Source organism: Bombina bombina, chromosome 12, assembly GCF_027579735.1.
Source record: "Bombina bombina isolate aBomBom1 chromosome 12, aBomBom1.pri, whole genome shotgun sequence".
Lineage (NCBI taxonomy): Eukaryota > Metazoa > Chordata > Amphibia > Anura > Bombinatoridae > Bombina > Bombina bombina.
In genome coordinates, this window is record NC_069510.1 from 26,531,071 (window position 1) to 26,551,294 (window position 20,224).

The 20,224-nt window shown below is 35.8% G+C and overlaps 1 protein-coding gene across 1 annotated transcript in view; it reads right to left on the minus strand.

Annotated features, from left to right (window-relative positions):
- Positions 1–20,224, minus strand: part of CACNA1B (calcium voltage-gated channel subunit alpha1 B) — a 575,803-nt gene that overhangs the window by 64,385 nt on the left and 491,194 nt on the right. The window contains exons 37-38 of the mRNA XM_053695819.1: positions 3,972–4,063; positions 2,815–2,965 (exon numbers count right to left, since the gene is read on the minus strand). Coding sequence (XP_053551794.1) covers positions 2,815–2,965; positions 3,972–4,063 — 243 coding nt within the window. The remainder of the gene's footprint in view (positions 1–2,814; positions 2,966–3,971; positions 4,064–20,224) is intronic.

Genomic DNA, 20,224 nt, shown 5'->3' on the forward strand with positions numbered 1-20,224 from the left:
ATTCCATTGAGTTTTACTACATAAATGGATCCACTTTTATGAATTCCATTGAGTGTTCCTCCATAAATGGATCCACTTCTATAAATGCCATTGAGTGTTCCTCCATAAATGGATCCACTTCTATAAATTCCATTGAGTGTTCCTCCATAAATGGATCCACTTCTATGAATTCCATTGAGTGCTCCTCCATAAATGGATCCACTTCTATAAATTCCATTGTGTTCCTCCATCAATGGATCCACTTCTATATATTCCATTGAGTGTTCCTCCATAAATGGATCCACTTCTTTAAAATCCATTGAGTGCGCCTCTATAAATTACTCATTTGTTTTAGTCCAGCAAGTGATTCTACATAAAATGTATAATTTCTTTATTCTTATTTGGTCAGTTGGGTGTTTCATGAAATTAATAGTTTATGTAGTGCCTATTCAGCACCTCTCAATAAAATTACTCCTTCTAGTGGTTCCCTGCGTAAAGCTCTATAAAACTATGAAAATCTAGGACCACTGAGTGCTCTTCAATGATATAACTCATTTCTTTTAGTTATTTGAACTCTGCTTAAAGGGACACAAACCCATTTTTTTTTGTTTCATGATTCAGATAGAGCATGCAATTTTAAGCAACTTTCAGATTTACTTCTCTTATCAATGTTTCTTTGTTCCTTTGGTATCTTTATTTAAAAATCAAGAATGTAAGCTAAATGTAGCCACCAATCAGCAAACGCTACCCAGGTTCTGAACCAAAAACGGACCGCCTGCTTACCTTACATTCCTGCTTTTTCAAATAAAGATAGCAAGAGAAAAAAAATTTATAATAGGAGTAAACTAGATAGTTGCTTAAAATTGCTGCTCTGTCTGAATCGTGAAAGAAAACAAATGTGGGTTTAGTGTCACTTTAATAAACTTATCTCATCTCTATTAGTCCAATTAGCTCTAATAAATGAAATCTCACATTCTATTGGATCATTGAGGTTTTTTTTCATATAATATTTCATTCACTGGTCCATCACAAAAAATAACAAATAGAGAGTAGTAGCACCAAAGCGTAAGTTTCAATAGCCTTTAATTTGAGACATCACAAAAAAACAAAAAACGGCGGAAAAACAAGAAACGTCGGGGGTCGCGTTAGACCCCCGGCGTTTATTGTTTTTTTGTGATGTCTCAAATGAAAGGCTATTGAAACTTACGCTTTGCTGTTTGGATTTGGGGTATGTGCATGGACCCCTGTAGCGTGCACCTGATACTTTGCAGTGAGTGCAGGGCCTACCCTTTATTTTTATATTAAATGGCTGCATCAGTAATACTGGAACAAAATAAATATAACCAACATTCAATGCAAGTTCACTAGATCAACGGTCAGCAAAATTGGCATGCCAGACTTGTTGGATCTACATATCCCATGATGCTCAGAAAGCCTAAAGAGTTTCTCAGCATCATGGGAAATGTAGTTTCAAAACATCTGGGCAGCCAAGGTTGCTGACCCCTGCACTAGACCATAGGAATAATTAATTAAAGTGACAATAAACCTGGAGTTTTTCTTTCACACTTCAGATAGATTGTACAATTTTAAGAAACTTTTCCAATTGACTTCCATGATCAGATCTAATTCATTTTCTTGGTATTGTTAGGCTCAGGGGTGTGGTACTGTCCCAGTTATTAGAGTTGAAATAAATCATCAGCATTTGCATGTGTTTATGTACTTGTGCCCTCCAAGGGTTTTGCTCTGATCAGAAAACAGGCACCAGTCATTTGTGATTGAAAAACCAGCTCCATGCTTCCCACTAGGTAATTAAAGGGATAGTAAGCTGTAAACTGTTTTTCCCTTTATGTGATTCCAATGATATGTTATAACAGTAGCTGAGTATAAAACATATGAGAAATCACTTATTTGGGTTTATTTTGTTATATGAAACAGCTGTTTTTGTTCTTTGACAACACAACCCGGCAAAATGGGTTGAGCATGCAGTTCTCCTTATGTTATCACTTTCTCTACACACAAATGCTGCCATATCTTTTTTTTTACTAAATCCTTAGGTGCAAAATCTAAAACAATTGGCAGTCTAGACATGGTTTTCCACGCAAGCCTTCGTGTAATTCTATTAAAAAGGTGTCTGTCCCTGCAAGTGTCGAGATGTTTCCCTTAAAAATAATGAGAGCTTTCTGCAAAGTAAAAGTTTGCAATGGAGATCAAAGTACACAGGGAGAACCCAACGTATGTTTAAAATCAAATTACGCTGTGTTCACTGCACCTTAAAATTGTTATTTTTTCATAAATAATTTTCATAATAATAAGTGTTCTGAGTATTTTGATAAAATCTTGCCACCATTTAATCTGTGAGAAAAACCAGTGAGATCTGTAGATTAAAAATTATAGCCTAGATTTAAGTATAGAAACTTTCAGTACAGGTAGGGATACCACAGGCAAGATTAGAGATTTCAAATGCTGATATAAAGGTAAAGGAGCTACTTGTAAACTAATTAATACACTCTAGGAGGTAAAAAAGAACATTAAGAACAAATTAAAGAGGAGAAAAAAATTGGATAATCTTTCCCTTTAGCCATGTGTAATAGTACCAAATTTGTAATGTGATATATACAGTCGATTGAGATTAATTCATAGTAACTAATTCCTTAGTAATTTCTAACTAAAATGTAAACATAATCTAATGTTATTAAGATGAATTATCTTTAGCATAACTGTGAGTATAACACAATATGGCATCAAGTTAATTCCACTATGAAGAAACTGCGCTCAACAAAAAAACGTTGGGCGTGTTTGATACACTTACTTTTACATTCATATTTTTAGACTTACCAGAAAGGAGCACAAAAAGATGAAGGAGACAAAATAAAAATATGCAAAATCACTTCCACATTCATCTTTGACGTTGCCCGATCGAGGGTCGCAGGGTCGTTTACTGAGACACGCCAGCATAATCTCATGCCAACCTTCCCCTGTTGCGCTCCTAAGAGAAAAATCACAGGCACAGCTTTAATGCAACTATAACCATTTATGTTTGCGCTACAATGCGCATTTAAAACAAATTTAATTAAAAAATATAAAAATGTAATTTGTTGACATATTCAGACCAGGGTATTATAATACTAATATTTTAGTGGGAAAATATTTAGCAACTGGTAAAATAAAAACAAAATTATATTCAATATTTTCTTAAATTTTTTTCACAACAGATGCTTAACTCATGGGAAACCCCAATATTTGTTGTATGTCTGTAAGAGCGTATACTACAAAGTATAAAATTAATTTTGTAAAAGTCGCACCAACAAGTTTTTGGCTTCTAAAAATCTAGGACCTATTTTTATGAAATTGAATCTTCATTTTCATGCCAAAAATGGAGTCTGTAATGTTTTTTTTTAAATTGAAATAGGAAACTAAGAACTTCCATGTCGCTATAATTCAGAGTTGAACCTTGGAAACTAAAATTAAAGGGATAGAAAAGAAAAAATTAAACTTGCATGATTCAGATAGAGCGGGTCATTTTAGGACACTTTTAAATTCACTTCTATTTTATATTTGCTTCCTTCTCTTGGTATCCCTTGTTGAAAGAGAATATGCACATATCATACACTAGTGGGAGCTAGCTGCTGATTGGTGCCTGCCCACACTTGTCTTGTGATTGGCTAACTAGATGTATTCAGCTAGCTGCCAGTAGTGCAATGATGTTCCTTCAGCAAAAGATAACAAGAGAATGAAACAAAACTGATAATAGAAGTAAATTGGAAAGTTATTTTAAATTTTACGTTCATGTAATCATGAAAGGAAATGTTGGCGTTTCCTGTCCCTTTAACCATACATAATTGCATGTAGAAGCAGCGCATACGCTTGCGTTTTCTATTTACTGAAAAAAATGTATTATATATTATTGAAACAATTGACAAAAGAATTTGATCCTATAAAAAAGGCTCGGCAACCTACTGGTAAATATAATATTTCTTGAAAATAGGCCATACCTGAAGAGGAGCATTAAGGCCTGCAGGAAGGTTCGGAAATTATTATGTCTGTTAATGGCGCTATCGTCCACCAACGCAATGTTGCCAAATACCTGTAAAGAGAGAAAGCGAAACAAATTCTCACTAGTATCCGTATTATCTAAATAGCTTATAAAAATCTGTAATGATGAACTCTTGTGTGTTTGTATAGCAGGTGTATGTGTAAAGTAAAATATATATGATTGTGTAAAGTAAAGTATATATGAATGTATAAAGTATATATGATTGTATAAAGTATATATGAATGTATAAAGTATATATCATTGTCTAAAGTAAAGTATATGATTGTGTAAAGTAAAGTATATATGAATGTATAAAGTATATATGATTGTATAAAGTATATATGAATGTATAAAGTATATATCATTGTCTAAAGTAAAGTATATGATTGTGTAAATTAAAGTATATATGATTGTATAAAGTATATATGAATGTATAAAGTATATATCATTGTCTAAAGTAAAGTATATGATTGTGTAAAGTAAAGTATATATGATTGTATAAAGTATATATGAATGTATAAAGTATATATGATTGTATAAAGTATATATGATTGTATAAAGTAAAGTATATATAAATGTATAAAGTATATATGATTGTATAAAGTATATATGAATGTATAAAGTATATATGATTGTATAAAGTATATATGAATGTATAAAGTATATATGATTGTATAAAGTATATATGAATGTATAAAGTATATATAATTGTCTAAAGTAAAGTATATGATTGTGTAAAGTAAAGTATATATGAATGTATAAAGTATATATGAATGTATAAAGTATATATGAATGTATAAAGTATATATAATTGTCTAAAGTAAAGTATATGATTGTGTAAAGTATATATGATTGTATAAAGTATATATGAATGTATAAAGTATATATGATTGCATAAAGTATATATGATTGTATAAAGTAAAGTATATATGATTGTCTAAAGTAAAGTATATGATTGTGTAAAGTAAAGTATATATGATTGTGTAAAGTATATGATTATGTAAAGTAAAGTATATGATTGTGTAAAGTATATGATTGTGTAAAGTAAAGTATATGATTGTGTAAAGTAAAGTATATATGATTGTCTAAAGTAAAGTATATTATTGTGTAAAGTAAAATATATATGATTGTTTAAAGTAAAGTATATATGAATGTATAAAGTATATATAATTGTATAAAGTAAAGTATATATGATTGTATAAAGTATATATGATTGTATAAAGCAAAGTATATATGAATGTATAAAGTATATATGATTGTATAAAGTATATATGATTGTATAAAGTAAAGTACAGGGAGTGCAGAATTATTAGGCAAATTAGTATTTTGACCACATCATCCTCTTTATGCATGTTGTCTTACTCCAAGCTGTATAGGCTCGAAAGCCTACTACCAATTAAGCATATTAGGTGATGTGCATCTCTGTAATGAGAAGGGGTGTGGTCTAATGACATCAACACCCTATATCAGGTGTGCATAATTATTAGGCAACTTACTTTCCTTTGGCAAAATGGGTCTGTTACAAACTGCTGTTTGTAACTGGCCCTTTAAATGAAAAATTGCCCTGCTTCCCTGGATTTTGGAGAAGCCTATTTGCCAGCCTCCTTCCACATGACTATGGCCCCTGGAAGATTGTGCCCCTGAGGACATATTGACTTTTGTTGGGTGTGTGTGGCCCTTTAAGAACCATCTGGGGACATATTGTGACTTTGATGAACAATGCCCCCTTTAAGACTATGTCCCCAGACCTGTGAAACGACTTGTCCCTGGCTTTCTCCCACTTGGTTCAGTTTCATTGTGTGCCATTAAGAGTTAAATTTTGTTCAGCTTCAAGAAACCTATTCTAAATACAAGTCTGCTGGGATTAGCTCTAATTAGGTTTAGTGATCAACTTTCCCATTGTCTAATCAGACTAGTATTGATAAGGTGGACTGCATTGTTTTATTGTGTGTAAAATGTTATCTGCTGAAGTAAATGTTGTGGCCTGTCAAAGGGAGTGTCTCTCTATCTAATATCAAATGTGTGATGGGGGATTTTATGCCTCCCCCTGAGAGTGTCCTGTTTGCATGTAACCTGAATAAAAGCAGGCTGTGTGCTCCAGCACATCAGACCTATTTTCTGTCCCTCTAACTTGCAGCTTTGACTCATGTTTGTAGGGGACAGCTTCAGCTAATATCACTACAGGGATTGCTGACTATGGTGCTGATGATTCTTTGGTGAGCGCTAGGAGCATCCTTTTCTACGGTCCAACTTCCAGCCAGCCTGGAGGCAACCGTAACATTTGGCGGCAGCGGTGGGATTAGCGTCCTAGCGCAAGGAGCAGCACCACAACAGCACTGGTATCGTAGGAGAGTTATTGAGGGCAACGCTAGCCACTGCGCAGCGTCCCTACCTACAGCAGCATGGAGCTGACAAGACACTGGTCAGAACCCTGTGAAGAGCACCTCAACCTGATCCGTCGCTATGAGGGCGCGGATTTCGTTCCAGAGGTAAAGAGGCGGCTAGTCCGATATGGTCCAGACCCTGCGCAGGAGGTAGTCAGTCGCATCATCCGGGAATTGGATACGGAGAACAAAGCGGCACGAGCCTTTGAGCGCCAACTGTGGAGTTTGAGGGTCTGGACACCTGGTCTCCAGCGAGAAAGTGAGTCACAGGGAGCGGAGAGCAACGACCTCCCTCCCCAGCGGCAGCCGGAGTTACAGGGAGAGGAGAGCAGCGACCTCCCTCCCCAGCGGCAGTATACCGTGCAGAGGGAAGAGACAACCAGTCTCCTTCCCCAGCCAGAGATACCAGAGGCAGCAGGCCTCATAGACTGGTCCTGGGAGGACCCCCAGCAGGCAGGTGGAGATGGGACCGCAGTCTCTCTACCGGCCCTACAGGGATGCTGGGCAGGCGGCCCAGATCCCCAGCGACAGACCCAGCTACAGGGAGGGGAGAGCATCGACCTCCCTCCCCAGCCGGAGTGTGCCTTCCAGGGAGAGGAGACAACCGGTCTCTCTCCCCAGCCGCAGCATGTTCCACAGGAAGCGGAGAGCATCGACCTCCCTTCCCAACGGCCACCGGAGTATCAGGAGGAGGAGGTAAGCCAATCTCCCCCTCCCCAGCTAACTCCTAACTTGGGCCCAGGGTTAACAGTGGAGATGTTAACCCCCTCTGACCCCCACGTTCCCTTTGCCACCGGGCAGGACTATGCCCCAATTCCCCCAGCAGAAGAGCTGGCATCAGGACAGAGCGCTGCTGGCCTCTGCCCTACAGACCCCCTTGTTACAGGACTGGCCTGCAAACCCCTCACCCCAGCAGAAGCGCTGGCACCAGGGCAGAGTGCCGCTGGCCTCTGCCCCCCAAGTACCATCAGCTATTTGCCCAGCTGCGCCAGGAAGGCCGAGGATGCTGCACTTTCATCCTGCAACCTGGAACTTACAGGCCAGTACTACGTATTGTGGGGGGGCTACTTTGCTGCTAGCGATTATTTGTGGGTGGGTTGCGAGACTAACTTGGGCACTGACCGGCAGAAGGTCAGGTGCCTGGTTAGTCTCCCTCCAAAAGGGGAGATATGTTACAAACTGCTGTTTGTAACTGGCCCTTTAAATGAAAAATTGCCCTGCTTCCCTGGATTTTGGAGAAGCCTATTTGCCAGCCTCCTTCCACATGACTATGGCCCCTGGAAGATTGTGCCCCTGAGGACATATTGACTTTTGTTGGGTGTGTGTGGCCCTTTAAGAACCATCTGGGGACATATTGTGACTTTGATGAACAATGCCCCCTTTAAGACTATGTCCCCAGACCTGTGAAACGACTTGTCCCTGGCTTTCTCCCACTTGGTTCAGTTTCATTGTGTGCCATTAAGAGTTAAATTTTGTTCAGCTTCAAGAAACCTATTCTAAATACAAGTCTGCTGGGATTAGCTCTAATTAGGTTTAGTGATCAACTTTCCCATTGTCTAATCAGACTAGTATTGATAAGGTGGACTGCATTGTTTTATTGTGTGTAAAATGTTATCTGCTGAAGTAAATGTTGTGGCCTGTCAAAGGGAGTGTCTCTCTATCTAATATCAAATGTGTGATGGGGGATTTTATGCCTCCCCCTGAGAGTGTCCTGTTTGCATGTAACCTGAATAAAAGCAGGCTGTGTGCTCCAGCACATCAGACCTATTTTCTGTCCCTCTAACTTGCAGCTTTGACTCATGTTTGTAGGGGACAGCTTCAGCTAATATCACTACAGGGATTGCTGACTATGGTGCTGATGATTCTTTGGTGAGCGCTAGGAGCATCCTTTTCTACGGTCCAACTTCCAGCCAGCCTGGAGGCAACCGTAACAGGGTCAAAAGAAGGACTTGACAGGATCAGAAAAGTCAAAAATAGTGATATCTTGTAGAGGGATGCAGCACTCTTAAAATTGCAAAGCTTCTGAAGCGTGATGATCGAACAATCAAGCATTTCATTCAAAATAGTCAACAGGGTCGCAAGAAGCGTGTGGAAAAACCAAGGCGCAAAATAACTGCCCATGAACTGAGAAAAGTCAAGCGTGCAGCTGCCAAGATGCCACTTGCCACCAGTTAGGCCATATTTCAGAGCTGCAACATCACTGGAGTGCCCAAAAGCACAAGGTGTGCAATACTCAGAGACATGGCCAAGGTAAGAAAGGCTGAAAGACGACCACCACTGAACAAGACACACAAGCTGAAACGTCAAGACTGGGCCAAGAAATATCTCAAGACTGATTTTTCTAAGGTTTTATGGACTGATGAAATGAGAGTGAGTCTTGATGGGCCAGATGGATGGGCCCGTGGCTGGATTGGTAAAGGGCAGAGAGCTCCAGTCCGACTCAGACGCCAGCAAGGTGGAGGTGGAGTACTGGTTTGGGCTGGTATCATCAAAGATGTGCTTGTGGGGCCTTTTCGGGTTGAGGATGGAGTCAAGCTCAACTCCCAGTCCTACTGCCAGTTTCTGGAAGACACCTTCTTCAAGCAGTGGTACAGGAAGAAGTCTGCATCCTTCAAGAAAAACATGATTTTCATGCAGGACAATGCTCCATCAAACGCGTCCAAGTACTCCACAGCGTGGCTGGCAAGAAAGGGTATAAAAGAAGAAAATCTAATGACATGGCCTCCTTGTTCACCTGATCTGAACCCCATTGAGAACCTGTGGTCCATCATCAAATGTGAGATTTACAAGGAGGGAAAACAGTACACCTCTCTGAACAGTGTCTTTGAGGCTGTGGTTGCTGCTGCACGCAATGTTGATGGTGAACAGATCAAAACACTGACAGAATACATGGATGGCAGGCTTTTGAGTGTCCTTGCAAAGAAAGGTGGCTATATTGGTCACTGATTTGTTTTTGTTTTGTTTTTTAATGTCAGAAATGTATATTTGTGAATGTTGGGATGTTATATTGGTTTCACTGGTAAAAATAAATAATTGAAATGGGTATATATTTGTTTTTTGTTAAGTTGCCTAATAATTATGCACAGTAATAGTCACCTGCACACACAGATATCCCCCTAAAATAGCTATAACTAAAAACAAACTAAAAACTACTTCCAAAACTATTCAGCTTTGATATTAATGAGTTTTTTGGGTTCATTGAGAACATGGTTGTTGTTCAATAATAAAATTAATCCTCAAAAATACAACTTGCCTAATAATTCTGCACTCCCTGTATATATGATTGTATAAAGTATATATGATTGTATAAAGTAAAGTATATATGATTGTATAAAGTAAATATGATTGTATAAAGTAAAGTATATATGATTGTATAAAGTAAATATGATTGTATAAAGTAAAGTATATATGATTGTGTAAAGTAAAGTATATATGACTGTGTAAAGTAAAGTATATATGAATGTATAAAGTATATGTGATTGTATAAAGTATACATGATTGTGTAAAGTAAAGTATATATGATTGTATAAAGTATATATGATTGTATAAAGTAAAGTATATATGATTGTATAAAGTAAATATGATTGTATAAAGTAAAGTATATATAATTGTATAAAGTAAAGTATATATGATTGTGTAAAGTAAAGTATATATGATTGTGTAAAGTAAAGTATATATGAATGTATAAAGTATACATGATTGTGTAAAGTAAAGTATATATGATTGTATAAAGTATATATGATTGTATAAAGTAAAGTATATATGATTGTATAAAGTATATATGATTGTATAAAGTAAATATTACTGTATAAAGTAAAGTATATATGATTGTGTAAAGTAAAGTATATATGAATGTATAAAGTATACATGATTGTGTAAAGTAAAGCATATATGATTGTATAAAGTAAATATATATGATTGTGTAAAGTAAAGTATATATGAATGTATAAAGTATATATGATTGTATAAAGTATATATGATTGTATAAAGTAAAGTATATATGATAGTATAAAGTAAAGTATATATGATTGTATAAAGTATATATGATTGTATAAAGTATATATGATTGTGTAAAATAAAGTATATATGATTGTATAAAGTATATATGATTGTATAAAGTAAAGTATATATTATTGTATAAAGTAAAGTATATATGATTGTAAAAAAGTATATATGATTGTATAAAGTAAAGTATATATGATTGTGTAAAGTAAAGTATATATGATTGTATAAAGCATATATGATTGTGTAAAGTAAAGTATATATGATTGTGTAAAGTATATATGAATGTATAAAGTATATATGATTGTATAAAGTATATATGATTGTATAAAGTAAAGTATATATGATTGTATAAAGTATATATGATTGTATAAAGTAAAGTATATATGATTGTATAAAGTAAAGTGTATATGATTGTATAAAGTAAAGTATATATGATTGCGTAAACTAAAGTATATATGAATGTATAAAGTATATATGATTGTATAAAGTATATATGATTGTATAAAGTAAAGTATATATGATCATCTAAAGTAAAGTATATATGATTGTATAAAGTAAAGTATATATGATTGTGTAAAGTATATATGATTGTATAAAGTAAAGAATATATGATAGTATTAAGCAAAGTATACATTATTGTATAAAGTAAAGTATATGATTGTGTAAAGTAAAGTATATGATTGTGTAAAGTAAAGTATATATGACTGTCAAAAGTAAAGTATATGATTGTGTAAAGTAAAATATATATGATTGTGTAAAGTAAAGTATATATGAATGTATAAAGTATATATGAATGTATAAGGTATATATGATTGTATAAAGTATATATGATTGTATAAAGTAAAGTATATATGATTGTATAAAGTATATATGATTGTATAAAATAAAGTATATATGAATGTATAAAGTATATATGATTGTATAAAGTATATATGATTGTATAAAGTAAAGTATATATGATTGTATAAAGTATATATGATTGTATAAAGTAAAGTATATATGATTGTATAAAGTAAAGTATATATGATTGTATAAAGTAAATATGATTGTATAAAGTAAAGTATATATGATTGTATAAAGTAAAGTATATATGATTGTGTAAAGTAAAGTATATATGACTGTGTAAAGTAAAGTATATATGAATGTATAAAGTATATATGATTGTATAAAGTATACATGATTGTGTAAAGTAAAGTATATATGATTGTATAAAGTATATATGATTGTATAAAGTAAATATGATTGTATAAAGTAAATATGATTGTATAAAGTAAAGTATATATGATTGTATAAAGTAAATATAATTGTATAAAGTAAAGTATATATGATTGTATAAAGTAAAGTATATATGATTGTGTAAAGTAAAGTATATATGAATGTATAAAGTATACATGATTGTGTAAAGTAAAGTATACATGATTGTATAAAGTAAAGTATATATGATTGTGTAAAGTAAAGTATATATGATTGTGTAAAGTAAAGTATATATGATTGTATAAAGTAAAGTATATATGATAGTCTAAAGTAAAGTATATATGATTGTATAAAGTATATATGATTGTATAAAGTAAAGTATATATGATTGTATAAAGTATATATGATTGTGTAAAGTAAAGTATATATGATTGTATAAAGTATATATGATTGTGTAAAGTAAAGTATATATGATTGTGTAAAGTATATATGAATGTATAAAGTATATATGATTGTATAAAGTATATATGATTGTATAAAGTAAAGTATATATGATTGTATAAAGTAAAGTATATATGATTGTATAAAGTATATATGATTGTATAAAGTAAAGTATATATGATTGTGTAAAGTAAAGTATATATGAATGTATAAAGTATATATGATTGTATAAAGTATATATGATTGTATAAAGTAAAGTATATATGATCGTGTAAAGTAAAGTATATATGATGGTATAAAGTAAAGTATATATGATTGTATAAAGTATATATGATTCTATAAAGCAAAGTATATATGATTGTGTAAAGTATATATGATTGTATAAAGTAAAGAATATATGATAGTATAAAGCAAAGTATAGATTATTGTATAAAGTAAAGTATATATGATTGTGTAAAGTATATATGATTGTGTAAAGTAAAGTATATATGATTGTGTAAAGTATATATGATTGTGTAAAGTAAAGTATATATGATTGTATAAATTAAAGTATATATAAAGTATATATAATTATAAAGTAAAGTATATATGATTGTGTGAAGCAAAGTATATATGATTGTATAAAGCAAAGTATATATGATTGTGTAAAGTACTGTATAAATGATTGTATAAAGTACTGTATATATGATTGTATAAATCAAAGTATATATGATTGTGTAAAGTAAAGTATATATGATTGTGTAAGGTAAAGTATATATGATTGTATAAAGCAAAGTATATATGATTGTATAAAGTATATATGATTGTATAAAGCAAAATATATATGATTGTATAAAGTATATATGATTGTATAAAGTAAAGTATATATGATTGTATAAAGCAAAGGATATATGATTGTGTAAAGTAAAGTATATATGACTGTATAAAGTAAAGTATATATGATTGTATAAAGTAAAGAATATATGACTGCATAAAGTAAAGAATATATGATTTTTTATAAATTAAAGTATATATGATTGTATAAAATAAAGTATATATGATTGTATAAAGTAAAGTATATATGATTGTATAAAGTAAAGTATATATGATTATATAAATTATATATGATTGTATAAAGCAAAATATATATGATTGTATAAAGGAAAGTATATATGATTGTATAAAGCAAAGTATATAGAACTGTGTAAAGTGTATATGATTGTATAAAGGAAAGTATATATGATTGTATAAAGAAAAATATATATGATTGTGTAAAGTAAAGTATATATGATTGTATAAAGTAAAGTATATATGATTGTGTAAAGTAAAGTATACATGATTGTATAAAGCAAAGGATATATTATTGTATAAAGGAAAGTATATATGATTGTGTAAAGCAAAGTATATATGATTGTGTAAAGCAAAGGATATATGATTGTGTAAAGCAAAGGATATATGATTGTGTAAAGCAAAGTATATATGATTGTGTAAAGTAAAGAATATATGATTGTATAAAGTAAAGTATATATGATTGTATAAAGCAAAGTATATATGATTGTATAAAGTAAAATATATATGATTGTGTAAAGTAAAGTATATATGATTGTATAAAGTAAAGTATATATGATTGTATAAAGTAAAGTATATATCAGTGCTTTCCAAACTGTGTGTCGGGACACACTAGTGTGTCGGCAGCAGTGTGTAGGTGTGTCCCTGCTTCAGCACAAATTTTTTTAAATTTTTTTTTTGGTTTCTGACTTTCCGCCTGCCTGCTACGCATATCACATGGTTGACACATGATTTATACCTAGGGGGACACAGAGCATCTTAACCTATTGGCGCAGCTCATTGGGAACTGAAACTATTCCCATTGGCGGCACATTGGCTCCTGACTGCACGTGTAGTCTCCTTAATTGGCTCGTGACTGCATGTGTAGTCAGTAAATAGGAGAGCAGTGTGTTTGCAGCGCGGTCAGTAGTCAATCGGACTCACCGAGCTCTGAGGGCGGCAGCTTAAACGCTGAGCTGAAGTCAGAGGGGTTATTTTCTGCAGCTAGCTCCCAGTAGTGCATTGCTGCTCCTGCTCTTGATATATGGATAGGAAGTGGAAGCTTAAAAATGCTTGATGATAAAATGCGAGTGTCTTTATCTAATATTCCACCAAATATTCAGAAACTGTGTTCATCCCATAAACCTCATACATCCCATTAAAATTTCAAGTACCTATTGGTGTTATTAAACTTTTTTTTTAATTCTTGCACACTTACATACTGTTACTTGTAAATACATTTCATTATTATATAATTCATGTATGTGTCCGTATCTCTTAAAACAAGTTAGTTTAACCAACTGTTTGCTAGTACAAATGAATTACTGTGTCACGAAATGATGTAGGTCTAAAAAGTGTGTCACCAACATAAAAAGTTTGGAAAGCTCTGGTATATATGATTGTATAAAGTAAAGTATATATGATTGTATAAAGTAAATTATATATGATTGTATAAAGTAAATTATATATGATTGTATAAAGTAAAATATATATGATTGTATAAAGTAAAGTATATATGATTGTATAAAGTAAAGTATATATGATTGTATAAAGTAAAGTATATATGATTGTATAAAGTAAAGTATATATGATTGGTATGAAAAGTAGGTTAATATAAAAAAAAGATTAAAGATTAATTCTGTTTTATGGCTTTGATTGTATCTAATAAAAAGTGCATGCTGCAACCACTAAGATTAAAGCGCTACCGTTCCATACTACTGTATAGAAAAAAAAGTGCGTTACTGATATTGTGCCCTTCAGCAATATTGCTGCAGCAAACCCCATTAACTCTTAGGATACTGGAAAAGGATGCAAATTAAATGTGCTACGATATTTTACTATCAAACTACTGTGCGCCTATTACTATGGGGCTGATTCTGGCCAAGTCAATAATGGAAACTCAGAATTTCATCCAGTACTAGTGTATATATAAAAAGGTGCACAACATCAGGGCCCAGTAACGGCAACTGAATTTTTGATGACAATCAAATTGCGCCACAAATAAAAACAATATTGAGCTATGGCAAGTTGAAAGAGAGGAGACTGTTATGAGAGGGGGGAATGCTGGACCGGCAGAATTAGGGTGAGTGGTTTGATCGATTGGTGAAAGTGACTGGGCAGCCTGGTGAGTTTTTGTATTTTTTCGTGTAGTGATTCAGTTTTCAATGATTGATGGCCATTATCGGTGGTAAATTGTGCCGTTGTGGGGAAATAGCAATAATATTATTTGTATAGCGGTGCAAATTTCTGTAGCGCTGGAGATAGAATATTGCAGGCATTATCAAGCTCCGCTGTGTTTGACTTGGTAAGATTTTGATCGTTTGGATAAAAAAAAAAAATACTTAATGGTCAATCACATTAAAACTCTGCTATAGATTTGACTCAGGCTGGATATTGGGCCTTTACACCCATATGCTGTTTCTGACTGGCTCCCTGCCCATGCCCAGCTCAGAGAAGAAAGTGCAATTAAAGGGCCATAATACCCAAATGTTTAAACACTTGAAAGTGATGCAGTATAGCTGTAAAAAGCTGACTAGAAAATATCTCCTAAACATCTCTATGTAAATAAGAAAGATATTTTACCTCAAAAGTTCCTCAGTAGCCACCTCCCATTGTAAAGGATTTCTAAGCAGCATATTAGTGTGTCTGTCCTGGGACATCTGAAGGGATGAGCATCGTGCACTCTCATCTTATTTCACCAATCAGGTAAAGGAAGTTTACTATGAAATCTCATGAGAGTTAAGTCAAATCTCATGAGATCACAGTAAGAGTTCATGACCTCAGCACTGCTGATGCTGATTGGCTGCTGTTCATTTCTTCATTTTTTTAATTTTTTTACCTGCAGCTGGACAGCAGCTGAGTATAACTTGTTACACAGAACTTACTCTGCTGAGCTGAGGAGATTGTAAGGTAAAATATCTTCCTTTTTTACATAGAGATGCTCAGGTGATATTTTCCTGTCAGCTTTTTACAGTTATACTGCATCAGTTTCAAGTGATTTAGCATATTAGCTTAAAATGTCCATAAATGTATCCTCCCACTCATTTTAACACACTTTCTCTGGACCATCATTAACCAATTTATCTCTCTCCCTTAACACAGTCTAAGAACACAGAAAAAATCACAGACCTTCTCACTTAACTGAAATTGCCACATAACTTTCTACAGGTAGCCTTCTGGGAAACAGCTTCCCTCCCACCCTACCCCTCACCCCACCCACCCCAAGTTCACTTCCTCATTTATAGATAGTCTCCCACACAACTTTAACTCTCCTGAAATGACAGGTGCACACACTGATCAGCACATCCTTCCATTCCCTTAACACCATAGAATACACAGTACTTTTATTATATTATGTTTCATATACCTTTCATTCCCTTATGCAATTTCTTCAGTAATTCTGTGTCTTATGTTTTTAACTGGTTCCCAATTCTGTAAAAATGCTCAATATATTCATATTCCTTTTTGCTACCCTTTGTCTCTATAACAAACTACACTATTCAATTACTCCTTCTCCCTCTCCACCTGCACTGTTCATTAGCCCATCTCTCCTAAACTCACCTTACTTTTCTACTCATGAACTTTACCTATTCCTAAACACTCTCTCTACCCCCTCCACCCCATCTCAAAAGCAGTCTCACTACTGCAAATCTGTATCTCATCTCATGTCACTCTCCCTCTTGCTTCTACTTACTGCTGGTGACATCTCCCCTAATCCCGGTCCCCAACCACTGACGAGCCATGCACATCCATGTGTACCATACCATAGACTCAGAAAACAAAACTCTGCACACCTTTCTCACATTCCTCTTGCATCTAAAGCCACTACCCCTTTCACCTGTGCACTCTGGAACTCTCGCTCTGTTTGCAGCAAACTCACTTCTATACATGACCTCTTCATCTCCCGCTCCCTCAACCTTCTGGCCCTAACAGAAACCTGGCTCTCTCCCCTAGACACAGCATCCACTGCTGCTCTGTCACATGGGGGTCTACACTTCAGCCACACTCCTAGGTCTGGTAATAGACAAGGAGGTGGTGTAGGTATTTTACTTTCCTCTCGTTGCACCTTTCAACAAATACACCCTATCTCTTCCCTCACTTTTCCCTCATTCAAAACCCACATGATTCGCTTATTCTCCCCTCTCTCTGTACGTGTAGCAGTCATATACCGACCCCCTGGCTCCGCAACTCAATTTCTAGATCACTTGGCTGCCTGGCTACCCTACTTCCTTTCCTCTGACACCCCTGCCCTCATTCTTGGCGACTTCAACATCCCCCTTAACAATCCCACTGCCTCATCTGCTAAACAACTTCTGCAACTCACTTCCTCCTTCGGTCTGTCACAATGGACTGATTCTCCCACTCACAAAGACGGTCACTCCCTTGACCTGATCTTTAGCTATCGATGCACTCTCTCAAACTTCTCAAACTCCCCTTTTCCTTTGTCTGACCACCATCTCCTTACCTGCAACATTTCATCCCTTCCTACAACTCTCCCACCTTCTACTCCTCACACCAAACTCCACAGAAGCATTAGGTCTTTAGATCAGCAACAACTTGCTAATTCCCTTCAACCACTCCTCTCATCCTTCTCCTCCTTTTCCTGCCCTGAACAATCTATCTGCCACTATAATTCCACCCTTATATCCGTCCTTGACAATCTCGCCCCTCTTACCACTGCTAGGAAATCACACACTCATCCCCAGCCCTGGCATACTCCTCTGACACGGTACCTACGCAGATGTTCCCGTACTGCTGAACGGCATTGGAGAAAATCACGGAGTTCTGCTGATTTTCTTCATTACAAATTCATCTTGAACTCCTACTACTCTGCCCTTAATTTCCACAAGCAACACTACTTCTCTACCCTTATCTCTAATCTTTCTTCAAACCCAAAACGTCTGTTCTCCACTTTCAATACTCTCCTCCGCCCTCCCCCACTTCCTAGTACAACTTCTCTGTCAGCCCAAGACTTTGCCAGTCACTTCATTAACAAAATTGACTCCATCAGACATGAAATCAGCTCTCAACACAATTCCATTCTCTCCCCCCCTCAAATACTCTCACCCAACCACAACCCTCATAACCTGAAACTTAGTTCATTCTCCCCTGTTACTGAGGATGAAGTTTCAGCACTTATACTGCGCTCTCACCTCACTACCTGTCCCCTTGACCCTATCCCCTCACAGCTGCTCCCCTCTCTCTCTGCTACCCTTACCCCTATACTAACACACATTTTCAACCTCTCCCTCAGCACTGGTACATTTCCCTCATCATTGAAACATGCGCTGGTCACACCTATCCTCAAAAAACCTTCCCTTGATCCTACCTCCCCATCCAACTACCGCCCAATTTCCCTCCTCCCTCTTGCTTCAAAGCTTCTCGAAAAACTAGTATATGCACGCCTATCCCATTTCCTTACGTTAAACTCCCTTCTTGACCCGCTGCAATCTGGATTTCGTCCCTATCACTCCACAGAGACAGCTATTGTTAAGGTCACCAACGACCTACTTACAGCCAAATCAAAAGGCCACTTCTCTCTGCTTATCCTCCTTGATCTGTCCGCAGCCTTTGACACGGTCGACCACCCTCTTCTGCTCCAAACCCTCCAATCCTTCGGCATCTGTGACACAGCCCTTTCGTGGCTCTCTTCCTACCTGTCAAACCGTACCTTCAGTGTAGCCTTCTCTGGGGCCTCCTCTGCCCCGTCACCACTTTCTGTCGGAGTACCGCAGGGCTCTGTCCTCGGTCCCCTTCTCTTCTCTATCTATACGTCATCACTAGGTTCCCTAATTAAGTCCCACGGTTTCCAATATCATTTGTATGCCGATGACACCCAAATCTACTTCTCTGCACCAGAACTATCTCCTTCCTTGCTAACCCGTGTCACTAACTGTCTTTCTCACATCTCTTCCTGGATGTCCTCTCACTACCTCAAGCTAAATCTCTCCAAAACTGAGCTCCTCATTTTCCCCCCTTCTTCCAAAATCTCCACCCCCAATATCTCTATAACTGTCGACAACTCCATCATCACCCCTACCCCGCAAGCCCGATGTCTCGGGGTCACATTCGACTCAGATCTTTCCTTCACTCCTCACATTCAGTCATTGGCTAAAGCCTGCCGCTTTCACCTTAAAATCATCTCTAAAATTAGACACTTCCTTACACAAGACACAACTAAGATTTTAATCCACTCTCTTATTCTTTCCCGCCTTGATTACTGCAACTCTGTCCTCTCTGGTCTCCCCACCTGCCGCCTAGCTCCTTTACAATCCATAATAAATGCCTCTGCCAGACTCATCTTCCTTACACGTCGCTCTTCATCTGCTGCGCCTCTCTGGTAATCCCTTCACTGGCTTCCTCTTGCCTCTAGGATCAAACACAAAACCCTCACTCTGACATACAAAGCACTCAACTGCACTGCTCCCCCCTACATCTCAGACCTTGTCTCCAGATACTCTCCCTCCCGTCCCCTTCGCTCTGCTCATGACCTCCTACTCTCCTCCTCTCTTGTCACCTCATCACACTCCCGTTTACAGGACTTCTCCAGACTGGCTCCCATCTTGTGGAACTCTCTGCCTCGCTCCATAAGACTCTCTTCTAGTTTTAAAAGCTTCAAGTGCTCCCTAAAGACTCTACTGTTCAGGGACGCATACAACCTACGCTAACCTTTCCTAATACCAGTTCCTCTCCTATACTGCAATCCCCTGAACCCTCTTAGCATGTAAGCCTAAGAGTCCAGCTGTTTGTGGATCACCTTCTTAAGAGCTGACTACAACAGTGCAACTCTTGGCAGGGCCCTCTACCATATAATTGTTTTGTTTTACTCCCCCTTTGTTTATAGCGCTGCAGAATCTGTTGGCGCTCTACAAATAACCGATAATAATAATAATAATATTAGAATTATGTCCCTTTAAGCTCCAGAGAAGGCTTTAAAGGGACATGAAACCCAAAAATGTATTTCATGTTTTACATAGACAATACCATTTTAAATAACCCTCCAATTTACTCCTAGTATTTAATTTGCATCATTCTTCAGATATCCTTGGTTGAAAAAATAGCTATGGACATGTGTAATACAATCACATGAGGTACCTATGTGCAGCCACCAATTATCAGCTACTGAGCCTATTTAGATATGCTTTTCAACAAATGATATCAA